Genomic DNA, 11,705 nt, shown 5'->3' with positions numbered 1-11,705 from the left:
CTATATGCTTTCCAAAATACCAAAGATTGCTATATCTTAGGTACTCACGCCTCTGTAACAGCAGTATCTGAGCACCTCTCCATCTTTCTAATAAATACATGCTCACAACATCTCAGTGTGGTAGGAAATTACCACTATTCCTGCTTTACAGAGGAGGAACTGAGGCAGAGAGAGACTGTAGCACAGCTGGGAATTGTACCCAGATCTCTTGACTTCCAGGCTAGCATACCAACTGCTGGACCTTTTTCCTCCCAATCTACGTTTTATATGCTGATTTACTTTAACTTCTCAGGTGAGGAGGGACTGCATAGAACCCTCTTTTGAGACTACTAGAGAGTTTTAGCTAGGTGGAGAGCTTGCTACACATGGCCTTCTCTCACCCCAGTGAAGATGAAATGGTGAGGTCTTTTCTATACTAGACTTTTTTTTTGCTCTTCTTTCAGCTGCATACATATGATGCTGTTGGGCAGCCATGTTTTATCTGGACTTGCTGTGAGCAGTTAAATAACCTATAGTTAACACTCCTCTACCATTGTGACCATCAGTGGAGCTGCACTGTTGGGAAGATTTAGGGGAGTGTATGCTATAGTCTTTCTCACCCCCCTCCCGAAGACTAATCTTGGAAACTCAACCCAGGCTTCATGTAGGAAGATTGACACCGGAACAGTGTTTAGTATCTATGATTCTTAGTATCTAGCAAAGTTACAAATCAAAAGTCCCAGGCTCATCTGTGCTAAACAATCTGTTACACCTTGGATTTAGCTGTGACACCGAGTACGTTTCACAGAGCTCTCTGTAAGCTCAAACGTTCGTCCCTCTCACCAACAGAAGTTGATCCAAAAAAGATAATCACCCATCTTGTCTCTCCCACATAATCACATGCAGATACCTGTTTTGTGGTTTTGACATGTTTTTCCACAGTCCCTTGCTCCCTGGAAGGAGTTAAGGGGCGTGTGGAAGGAGCATTTCTGGCTGAAAATGGAGTTCTGTAGGAACAGAATTCATAAGTTCTTATGCAAGCTGCATCCAGGTCTCTTTTACCCAGAGAGGTGGACTGGACTTTGCTTGCATGTTGCTGGTAAGGGGAGGAATCAAAGTGAAAAGAAATCGCCTAAATTCTGCCCTTCCACTCAAAATCTCTCTTGATATTGTATACCAGGGGTCGGCAACCTTTCAGAAGTGGTGTGCCGAGTCTTCATTTAGTCACTCTCATTTAAGGTTTCGTGTGCCAGTAATACATTTTAATGTTTATAGAAGGTCTCTTTCTATAAGTCTATAATATATAACTAAACTGTTGTTGTATGTAAAGTAAATAAGGTTTTTAAAATGTTTAAGAAGCTTCATTAAAAATTAAATTAAAATGCAGAGCCCCCTGAACCGGTGGCCAGGACCCGGGCAGTGTGAGTGCCACTGAAAATCAACTTGCGTGCCGCCTTCAGCACCCGTGCCATAGGTTGCCTACCCCTGTTGTATACCATGCACAAAATGTAATACATTGTTTTTAAAAGCCTATAACATACACTGCATCTATGTAAAATAAGGATATTATTCATTAAGAGGTCTTCTAACATTCAGATATGATGAAAAAGCTTGCAGCTCGATACTGTTTCATTATAAGACTGCAGAAAGGGAAAGTTATTTTTGTATATGGAATATTTTTAAAAATCTGTGCTGTGTATGTCCAGCGAGTGCAAACTCTGAATTGCTGGTGCACAGCCAGACATGCTTATTAAGGATCAGCCACAGGCAATATATACAGAGGGCTAAAGGAGCTACATACATTAAGACACCACTCAGTACCATTTTTTTATTATTATTATTTTTTTTTTACAGGAAAGCTCAAGTACTGTAAATCAATTTATTTTGCTTCTAGCACTAGTAGTTAATGCACATTTAATTCAAATGAAGTCCAGCTCCAATTCAGCAAGAGCATAAAAATATTTCTGATGACAGTTTCAAATCTATTGAAAATGTGCAGTATGGTTTGCACATATAAATTTAACTTCGTTACATGCTATAAAAGAAAACAATGCAGAAGAAAACACGATTAACCTGATTTTGGGAAACAAGAATTGTTCTCTTGGTGGTAGCCGTCTTTATTTGACATCTTTGTTGGCTTCTTGGGATTGCATGATGCTAATATGCATAAAATCTAGGTGTTTCTGGATCTGATGAGCATAGGTAAGTCAGTTGGCCGGAGCATCCTTCTGCAAGTCAGAGAGGCCCTTATACCCTCCACAAGATTGTGGAAAGCTACTGCCCTGCTTCTACAGAATGGTCCTGAGAATCTGGGAGGGGGGCACAGGGTAGGAGAAGTCTGCTCTTATAAGGTCCACAAGAGACTGTATGGCTAACTCAGGCTGTTAATTAGGTTGTCTATTGGTTAACTATAGCATCTTGAATGCTTGATTTCCCACCGATTGGATGAGCATATAAAGTGTACTTATCTACTGGGAAAGTGGATTTAGAAGAGAAAATGTCTCCCCAAGAAGGAATAAAGAAGTCTTAGGCCATGTTTTGTACTTCCCATTGGGTCAGACGAGTTCAAGGGAACTCTTAATTGGATTCAATGAATTGGAAGAGTCCACTGCAATAACCCCGATCCGTTCGGTATCCTCGCATTTATTTGTTTTCATTTGCTGTCTCCAGGCCTAGCATTTGGAGCAGCTGAAAATAAGAATAAACCCATGGCCGTGAAATTTGCTGTGTATGTTCCAGTCCACTGGCTTCCACTAGCAACTCCTGCTGGAATCGCAGGTGCTGCTCCAGAACTTCTCTTTGCCTGCAAACAAACAGTGCTAATTAAAATATTTAGAGATAAATGAAAGGAAGGCAGCTAGTATTCCTCGATTCATTAGGAGTGGGCTAGGTCAATATTTTTTTGGTAATAATTATACACCAGCAATGAATTTAAATTGCTGAGTTTAACTTTTTACTTCAGCCATACTATAAATTTCAGCTGTATTGGGAAACCTGGGCATTATGCAGCATTTTGTAGTATAGATGGGATATTAGCTGTGTCCCTGAACTATTCAAAAACCTGGGATCCCTGTAAAGCTTTAGCACACAGTTTGGGGATGTAATGAAAACATGGTTGAGTTTTGTCTACACCACAAAGAATCATTTTGTAATTTGGAGTTCTAGAATATACAGGACCAAACGTTAGAATTTGAGGCTCGTTACTGGAATTCCAGTAGTGTGAACCAGTGAAGATATTTTCACTGAAATAGTTCCAGCCCTAGTAGTGTTTTTGTTTAGGTTGGCCCCAAGTGACTGATGTTAACTACTGATGTGTTACTATTCAGCAGGAATAATTTCTTTTTGTGAATAAGACTGTTTACCTGGCTAGAAGTTGTGCTTGTGTCTTTGCTTCCTCCAAAGCTAATCTAGCTGCCTCTTCCGCTTTCTTCCTCCTTTCCTCGGCCTCACGCCTTGCCTGTTCCTCCTCCTCCAGTTTCCTTCTCTCATACTCCAGGCGTTCTTCTTCTGCCATCTCTGCTAGCCGTTGTCGTTCCACCTCTAGCCACATTTCCCTTTCTTTCTGTCTGTGTTTTTCTGCCTCTAGGGGGTGGATGACCAGATAATTAGTAGCTGCCAAGATTTCCTATTTAGGAAATGGTTGTTTAACTGTATTGAAAACACAAAATGATATTGCTGTTGCAGTATTGTCAACCCCAAGTGTTTAAAAACCCCAGGCCCCTAAAATTGAGTTTTTTTTTTTTTTAAATTTAACTTCTCATTCAGCACATTTTCAAGTATTTGTTTTCAACTATTAGTGCTAAACTATTACTTACATTTTTAAGGCAAACTGAGATTCTCATGAAGTTATATGGCTCCAGGGAGCGTGGGCTGGCAGGAGGCATCAGTGGCGGTGGCAAGGCTGAAGTAGCCCCAGCCCATAGCTTCCCGGGTGGCAAGGGGACTTGAGTCCCGAGCCCCACCCTGCGCCGGGCTGCAAGCCGGAGCCCTGCATTGCACCTTGAGGGGGGGATGAAGCCCCGTGCCCTAAGAGCATCTGAAGCCCTGAGCAGGACTGAAACCCAGAACCCCCAGCCCTGACCCTATATATAGAACCCCCCCCAAATATTTAAATAAATGGTATTCTAATATTGTTTAACAGTGTGATTAAAACAGCAATTAATCACAACTTTTTAAATCTCATGATTAATTTATTTTAATTGCTTGACAGCTCTATTTTTTCATTCTCTGCTCTTGCCTGAGGGCCAGGGCATCAAACCCAACTTTTGTATGTCTATAGGGCCTTTCTTCCAAGCATCTCACAGTGCTTTACAAACTTTAATTGACATATTAATTATCACAAGACACCTGTGAGTAATGAAGTATTAATTTCCCCCATCGGTAAAATAGGGGTAATGAGGCACATTGAGGTTAAGTGACTTGCATAAGGTTATGGGGGCAAATCACTGGCAAAGCTGTGAATAGAACCTAGAAACTAACCACTCCCTCTCACAGTAGCGCTAATATCAAGCAAATGGACTGGAGTGCATCATGGTTGATTTTGTTTAATTAAACAAGATACGATGTTTCCAGAAAATTTCCTATAAGCTGAATTTCACTGTAACCGGAGAGGGCCAATATGGCAAAGCTCCCCTTTTCAGCTGTGGCTGGGGGGGTCTGTCTTCCATCCACCCCCCTGCCAGAGGGGGCACTAGCAGCTACACAAGTGCCTCTCAAAAGCCATGTCTTTACTTCCAGCAGCTGCAGCCAAAGCAGAAGGTAAGGATTCCTTTGCCTCTCACCCACTCACACAGTAGTGGCAGCAGAGATGGGGGATGGTAAGTGTGTCCTTGGAATGAAATATTCCTAGAGGAATTAGAACAATGGACCCCACCACTGGTGGCATGAAATTCACTCCAATTGCGCTGATGCAATTTGGGATTTTCACTCTACTATAAGCAGGTTCTCCTGTATTATGATCAAAGGGGACTGCTTGAGAAACCTCTCTGCTGCCTCATTAGATACTAGGCCACCTGTGGTGAATTTCTCTGGATCTCTTATTACTAGAGCCATGGAGGAATTTAATAAAGAAGCTCCTATCTAGGTACTTACATAGATGGCCCCTATCATTGTAGTATCTGGGTGCCTTACAGACATTAATTAATTCACTCTTTCAACACTCCATGAAGAAGGGGAGTATTATTATCATCACCATTGTACAGATGATGAGTAACTAAGAGACTTGCCAAAGGTGTTTCAGGAATTCCAGGGCAGAGCCAGGAGCTCCTGAGTCTGAGTCCAGTGCCTTCACCAGAAAACCACCCTTCTGGGTGAATTATCTGCAGATACAGTAAGTTTTAGTCCTTCTTTAGAGCACCTGCACGTTCTTGTTCCTCCTGCTGTCTCTTCTTCTGCAGCTCCAGAAGTTTTCTGCGATATTCCTCCTGCTGCTGTCGGATACGTTCCTGTGCTGCTTTCTCGTGTTGTAGCTTCCTCGCTGCCTCTTCCTCCTGGCGCTGGTGCTGTTCTTCCAGCTCCTGTTTTCGTAAACTGAAACATGAATTAATTGATGGAGTACAGAGGGCCTGCTGAGCACTCTTTACAGATCGTAAGAAAAGCAGGTTCCTGGCCCAAAGATCTACAGATCAATACAATGTAGAAGAAGGGATGGTTAAAACAGGACAAAGTGGCTGATTAGTGATGTGTCATTTTGGTTCCACAAATTTGTTTGTATTTTTTAAAAATACATAGTTTCTACTGTCTCATTTAATCTTCCTTTGAGGAGTGGACGAGGGTTTTTAAGCCTCCTAGAAGAAGTCTCTTTTAAAGAGGGATATGAGGGAGACAAGACCAAGGAGTGAGGGGTTCCAAGTGCCTGGGCCACATGGAATGAAAGAAGGCATGGAGACAAGAGTGGGAGGAGGACACCAAGGGAGGGCTAGCATGGAAAAAGTAAAGGGAGCAAGAGGTGGGGAGCAAATGGAAATGAACAAAGAGGAGACAACTAAGTTGTGCAGGGTCTTGGAGGTGGGGACAAGGGCTTTAAATGTGATGTGGAAGGCAGTGCAGGGATTTGAAGAAGGTTTGAACATGGTCAGAGTGGTGGGCAAGGTAGGCAGTTGTTGCAACAGGATTTGGGTGAACGTGAGAAGACTGAGAAGAAAGTCCAGGAGGCAGTAGAAGAAGAAGAAAAAAATGCAACAGTCAAGGTGACAGGTGATCAGGACTTGAGCAAGGGCTTTTGAAGTAGGAGTGGACATGGAGACAAATGGTTAGGGGCCAAAGAAAACTATGAGAAACCAATAGCAATTCCCCCTAGGGAAGAGAGCAGTGGTCTAGTTAGTCTGGTACTGTATCATGTTTCTGACAATGGTCAGTTCTACATTCTTGAGGAAGGGATAGAACCCATACTAATACACCTAGCTGTGCAGAAATGTATTATTGGGACTAGGGGAAGGTAGCAGAAGGGGCTTTCTTCTTGAACTCAACTGATAATCAGCTTATGTTCTGATGTATAAAGATTGATAGCTCTGTAGTTTTCACCTTGCTTCCTATAATAGTAGATGTTACTTTAATTCAAGCATCTAATCAATGTAAACTTATTTGCCTCCAAAATATCCTACTGCAGTGAGTTCCAAGGGTTAATCATATAGTGAATTTAAAAGGTTCCCTTTTTTCTGCTTTAATGTAATTGTGTTCTCTTGTTCTTGTATTACAATTTTTGGGAACAGGTGAACTGGGGGAACAAATTGCAAGGCCTTGCGTACAGTTATTTCTCACCGTGCCTCCTCCCCCGTTGCTTATGGAGACCCTATTTTTTCCTCTAACATCCTTGTCGGGCCCCATGCTGCAGTTGAGGGTCAGAGAAAGTTGGCTTTGGAGCACAGTAGCAATGCAGAGCAGGACCCATTTACATGTCTGACAACCGACCATGTTTAAATATGGTTTAAAAGTGACTGTGACCAAACTAGATAGTAAAATTCAGTGTGGGACCAAGCACTGTTAGAATTAGAATAGCTCAGGCCCAAGTTGAGACCTTGGCTGGACCATGTCTTTTAAACCAGATTTTAACACAGCCGTACCTCTTCCACACTGGCCAGCTCGACCAGGTTAGAACACTGTACAACCACAAACAAGTTGAAACTGTGCAAAGCAATCTAAGGCGTTCAGATTTGATAGCATTTTTACCCTATTAGCACTCATTTTGCACTGGTGAGAATGACTATGTGGCGGGGCAAGGCAGTGGCGAATCAGACATGCTGTTTCTTTGGCTAACAACTGAGATTTCCAGTTTAGGCTCACCTATGTTATCAGAGCTTACTCCTGTCTGTCAGTAGGCCCTTTCAATGTGGGAGAGAGAGACAGCTGCAGGCCATGCTGTAGCTGACTGCTGTAGGTTGCCTGTCTTTCCCTTCTAAGTGGTATTGTGCCTCTTGAATTTCCCCTTCATTCCTGAGGTCTAGGACACATAGTTTGTATGATATTTACTAAACATATGAAACAGCTGTAAAACACCCAGCTCAAGTATCTTCCCTCTCCAATAACCCAGAGTCTTCCCAATCCTCCCGCACCTATAGCTTCTGAAGTGAGTCAGGGGAAGGAATTATTTCCCTTTTATCAACTGTTTAAAAGAAGGGAGTAACTTCAGGCTTCCTCTGGCCCTTCCAAAATGCCACCATATCAGTCTCTCTACCACCATCTATATTATTTAAGTATGTGTCTACATAGGGATAAAAGACCTGGGGCATGGCTGTGGCTGGCCTGGGTCAGCTGACTCACGCTGGTGGGGCGTGGACTGTGGGGCTGAAAAATCGCTGTGTAGACCTTTCGGCTGGAGCCTGAGCTCTGGGACCCTCCTCCCTCTCAAGGTACCAGCCTGGGCCTGACTGTCTACTCAGCAATTTTTCAGCCCCAGACCCTGAGCCCTTCAACCTGAGCTAGTTGACCCGAGCCAGCTGCAGGTGTTTTTATCCCTTGTCCTCATGGGAAAACCTATGGAGAAGTGCTGGGAGGTGTTCCACTAGCAATAAGTGATACAGCAAGCAGGCAGAATTGAATGAAATGGGGCTGGGGGTGTGGGCTCTGGAGTGGAGATGAGGGGGTTGGGGTGCAGGAGGGGGCTCAGGCTGGGAGGTGGGGCTGAGGAATGTGGGAGGAGGCTGTGAGTTGAGGCAGGGAGTTGGGGTGTGGGAGGGGGTACAGGCTCTGGGTTGGGGATGAGGGATTTTCGGGTGCAGAAGGGGGCTCTGGGTTGGGGGGAGTGGGGCCGAGGCATTCGGAGTGCGGGAGGGGGCTGTAGGTTGAGGCAGAGGGTTGGGGTGCAGGAGGGGGTACGGGCTCTGGGCTGGGGATGAGGGGTTTGGGGTGCAGGAGGGGGCTTGAGGGTTGGGGGGACTCAGGGTGGCTCCCGGTCAGCAGTGCAGCGGGGCTAAGGCAGGCTCCCTGCCTGTTCTGGCTCCACACTGTGCCCCAGAATCAGCTAGCAAGTCCGGCTCCTAGGCAGGGAGGGCCAGGAGGCTGCGCGTGCTGCTTTCAGTGCTATTAATTGCAATTAATTTCTTTAATCATGTGATTAATCGTGAATAATTTTTTTAATTGCTTGACAGCCCTACTTTTTATTTATATACTTTATATATATATATATATATTAAAAAAAATAAGTATATAAATAAAAAAGTGTGTGTGTGTGTGTGTATGTATGTGTGTGTGTGTATATATATATATATATATATATATATATAAAAAAGAAGGTTCCAGAATATATCTGTGCTGCCTTGTTCTACTGTTTGGAAATGCAGTCGGAGTATTGGTATAAGAGGACGCCCAACCCTGAGATGTCTTACTGAGTTCCTGGTGTGAGTGGTGGGATATTTGGAGAGGTGTATTTCCCGATGTATGGGTAGATGGAGTTTGGGGGTTTAAGTGCTTGATGTGTTCCTTAAATGGCAAAGAACAATCATGCTTTTTATGTTGCCATTCAACCCAAATATTTCCTTTCCCATCCGGAACCTTATCCCCACTAACCGCATCTCCTCTGCCCTTCTCTTCTGCTCCTGTTCCAGTTCTTCTTTCATTTTTTCCATACGCTCCTGCTGCTCTTGCTGTTTCCATTTCTGTTCCTCCTGTTCCCTTCTTTTCCTCTCTACCTCTAGCCGTCTTCTCTCTGCCTTCTCTGCTCGCATTCTGTCCCGTGATAATTTCTCCTCCTGCTGATTTCCAGGGAGATCCTGAATGGATATAAGGAAAAGACACCTACTAAATAAAGTTTGCACTCTGCTAATTGCTGATTGGTTCATTTGTTCTATTGTTAATGATGGGATTCACAGTCCCGGAAATGGATGCACTTTATAAGAGATTTACATATCCTAGGGTACATTTGCCTTACCTGGGACACTCATTGTTAATGTGATTGACTTTATCTGCGCCGTTTACTCGGTACAGTAAATATACCTCTCGTTCCATGGATGACTCCTAGCAGGTGCCTTGCATGATGACATCTGATAACTATCACAAAGCTCCCCCATAGTTTACATTCCCCTGATTTTTCACTATTGTAAACCCAATTCTACGAAGCCCCGCTCAAGTTCAGATTTCTGCCACCTCCAGTCTATTTCTTTGGAAACGCTTTGCCTGTCCAAAAATCTGTTGGGGAGGAGGAGGAAAAAGGGCTGGGTTTACTCCAAAACACTGAAGCCAGTTGTCTTGCATTGTCGGGAAATTGATATGAATGATCTGTCTCATATTTGCAAGGCAAAATACTGGTTATAATGAAAACAAGTCTAAAAATACTACAACAGAAATGGAAGGATATGAAAGGTCTCAGCACTGAAGTCTGAGGATACAGAGTTTCTAAACTGGGACTCAGGCTCTGAGTAAATTGAACACTCATCAATAACACAGGATTATAAGATTTGCAATGCCAGATTGGACCACTGGCGTATCAAGTCCACTATCCAATTTCTGGCAGTAGCATCAGCTAAAGCTGATGATTTAGGAAGACTCCATTGTCTCCATAAGGCACCGGTGCAGCACTGTACATGGGTTAGGGAAAGGGAATCTTTTCTGACCCTATGATGATCAAGATGATATCTTCAACATGGGTGTAAACTGGGGTGGGCAAACTTTTTGGCCCGAGGGCCACATTGGGGAATAGAAATTGTATGGTGAGCCATGAATGCTCACAAAATTGGGGTTGGGGTGGGGCTAGGGATGAGGAGTTTGGGGATGGGATTGAGGGGTTTGGAGAGCAGGAGGGGGATCAGGGCTGGGGGTTGGGGCATGGGGAGAGGCTCAGGGGGCGCAGGCTCCAAGCAGCGCTTACCTCAAGCTGCTCCCAGAAGCAGTGGTATGTCCCTTCTCCGGCTCCTATGCGAAGGCGCGGCCAGGCGGCTCTGCACGCTGCCCCATCTGCAGGCACTGCCCCTGCAGCTCCCATTAGAGCACATAGGAGCCAGAGCAGGGCCATGCCATGGCTTCTGGGAGCTGCGTGGTGTGCGCCCCGGCTGGAGCACCGGAGTAGCCCCCAACCCCGCACCCCCACCAGAGCGGGGCTGAGCCATGTGGTGTGGCCCCTGACCCAGTACCTTGGCCTGAGTGGGGCCGAGCTGTGTGGTGCGGCCCCATCCCAGAGCCCCGGCCGGAGTGCCAGACCGGGGCCGAGCAGCATGGTGTGGCTTGCAGGCCGGCTTAAAATGGCTTGCCGGCCGGATCTGGCCCACGGGCCATAGTTTGCCCACCCCTGGTGTAGACAGCTGGGGGTTCAGTGCGGCTTTGCCTCCCCATAAATATTAGGGATTGCATTAATAAATAAAGGAAACACTGAATTTGGAACAGAAGCTTGTTCATCTCTCTCTGTTAAAAGTGGACAGATTTAGTTATGGTACAAACTACTCATTGAAGTGATAGATAACAGCTATTATTTTTTAACTCTAGCCTCTCCAAATAAAAAATGTTGTCTGCACCCCTGTTGAAGCACAAGATTCAGTTATTCTTCACAATCACATGATCTACTATCCCTTTAAGGACAGGCCTGGGCCTGCCCATCCCCTCTCTGAGTTCTGGCTCTTGAAAGACTGGCATTCTGAAAACTCTAGTGTCTCCCTAGGATTATAGGACTGTAGGCTACTACAAAGCATGCTAGGAAGTGGGAAGGAGAGCCAAGGAACGTAAGCAACACTCAGACGTGTGAGTTAGTGAGGTTGATCGATAGATATCGGACGTGAAACCTAGTGCGGGGTTTTCCACTAAGAGAGCCTGGGGGGCTGTGGGAAAGGCCCATCAAGAAACAGAAAATAGAAGAAGCTGGGAGGGGTGAAACAAGAGAAGGAGAAAGCCTGGGACAATACAGTCTGGGCTAGGCTCAAGGCTCAGTGTTGACCTGTTTAGAGGTCCCATGGCAGGGCTTCCAGAGAGGGTAGAACTCTCATCAAGGGGGCAGATCACAGGTGACACTGGGGAAAGGACAAATGAGTCTGCTTGACCCAGAAGGAGAGGATTAATTGATTTCATATCCTTCCATTTTCTCTCCTACCAAACTGGGGATGACTGTTTTTGAAGAGCAGCCGAGGCAGTGCTCTCCTCCCCATAGCAGGAGGGTAAAGTATCTGTTATATTTACTGCAGCAAACAATTACACATTATTGGTCATCTGCCTTTTGAATTCCTTAGTTACAGTATTTAATGCTCTGGTGGCAGTGAGGCCCACAAAGTTGACTATGCTGCTAGATTTCCTTTTGTTTGTTCTAAGTT

General features: G+C 44.8%; 1 protein-coding gene across 1 annotated transcript in view; it reads right to left on the bottom strand.

The window, feature by feature from the left end:
* Positions 1-2,504: 2,504 nt before the first annotated feature.
* The window catches only part of KIAA2012 (KIAA2012 ortholog), an 85,674-nt gene continuing 76,473 nt past the window's right edge, over positions 2,505-11,705 (bottom strand). Inside the window, exons 21-24 of the mRNA XM_024196485.2 lie at positions 8,983-9,185; positions 5,336-5,508; positions 3,342-3,561; positions 2,505-2,782 (exon numbers count right to left, since the gene is read on the bottom strand). Of these exons, the coding sequence (XP_024052253.2) occupies positions 2,623-2,782; positions 3,342-3,561; positions 5,336-5,508; positions 8,983-9,185 (756 nt within the window). The 3' untranslated portion in view covers positions 2,505-2,622. The remainder of the gene's footprint in view (positions 2,783-3,341; positions 3,562-5,335; positions 5,509-8,982; positions 9,186-11,705) is intronic.

Source organism: Terrapene carolina, unplaced genomic scaffold (genome assembly GCF_002925995.2).
Source record: "Terrapene carolina triunguis isolate 2854851 unplaced genomic scaffold, T_m_triunguis-2.0 Scaffold62, whole genome shotgun sequence".
Taxonomy (NCBI): Eukaryota; Metazoa; Chordata; order Testudines; family Emydidae; genus Terrapene; species Terrapene triunguis.
The sequence above is the reverse complement of the archived record's forward strand: the minus strand, read 5'-3'. Positions and strand labels throughout refer to the sequence as shown.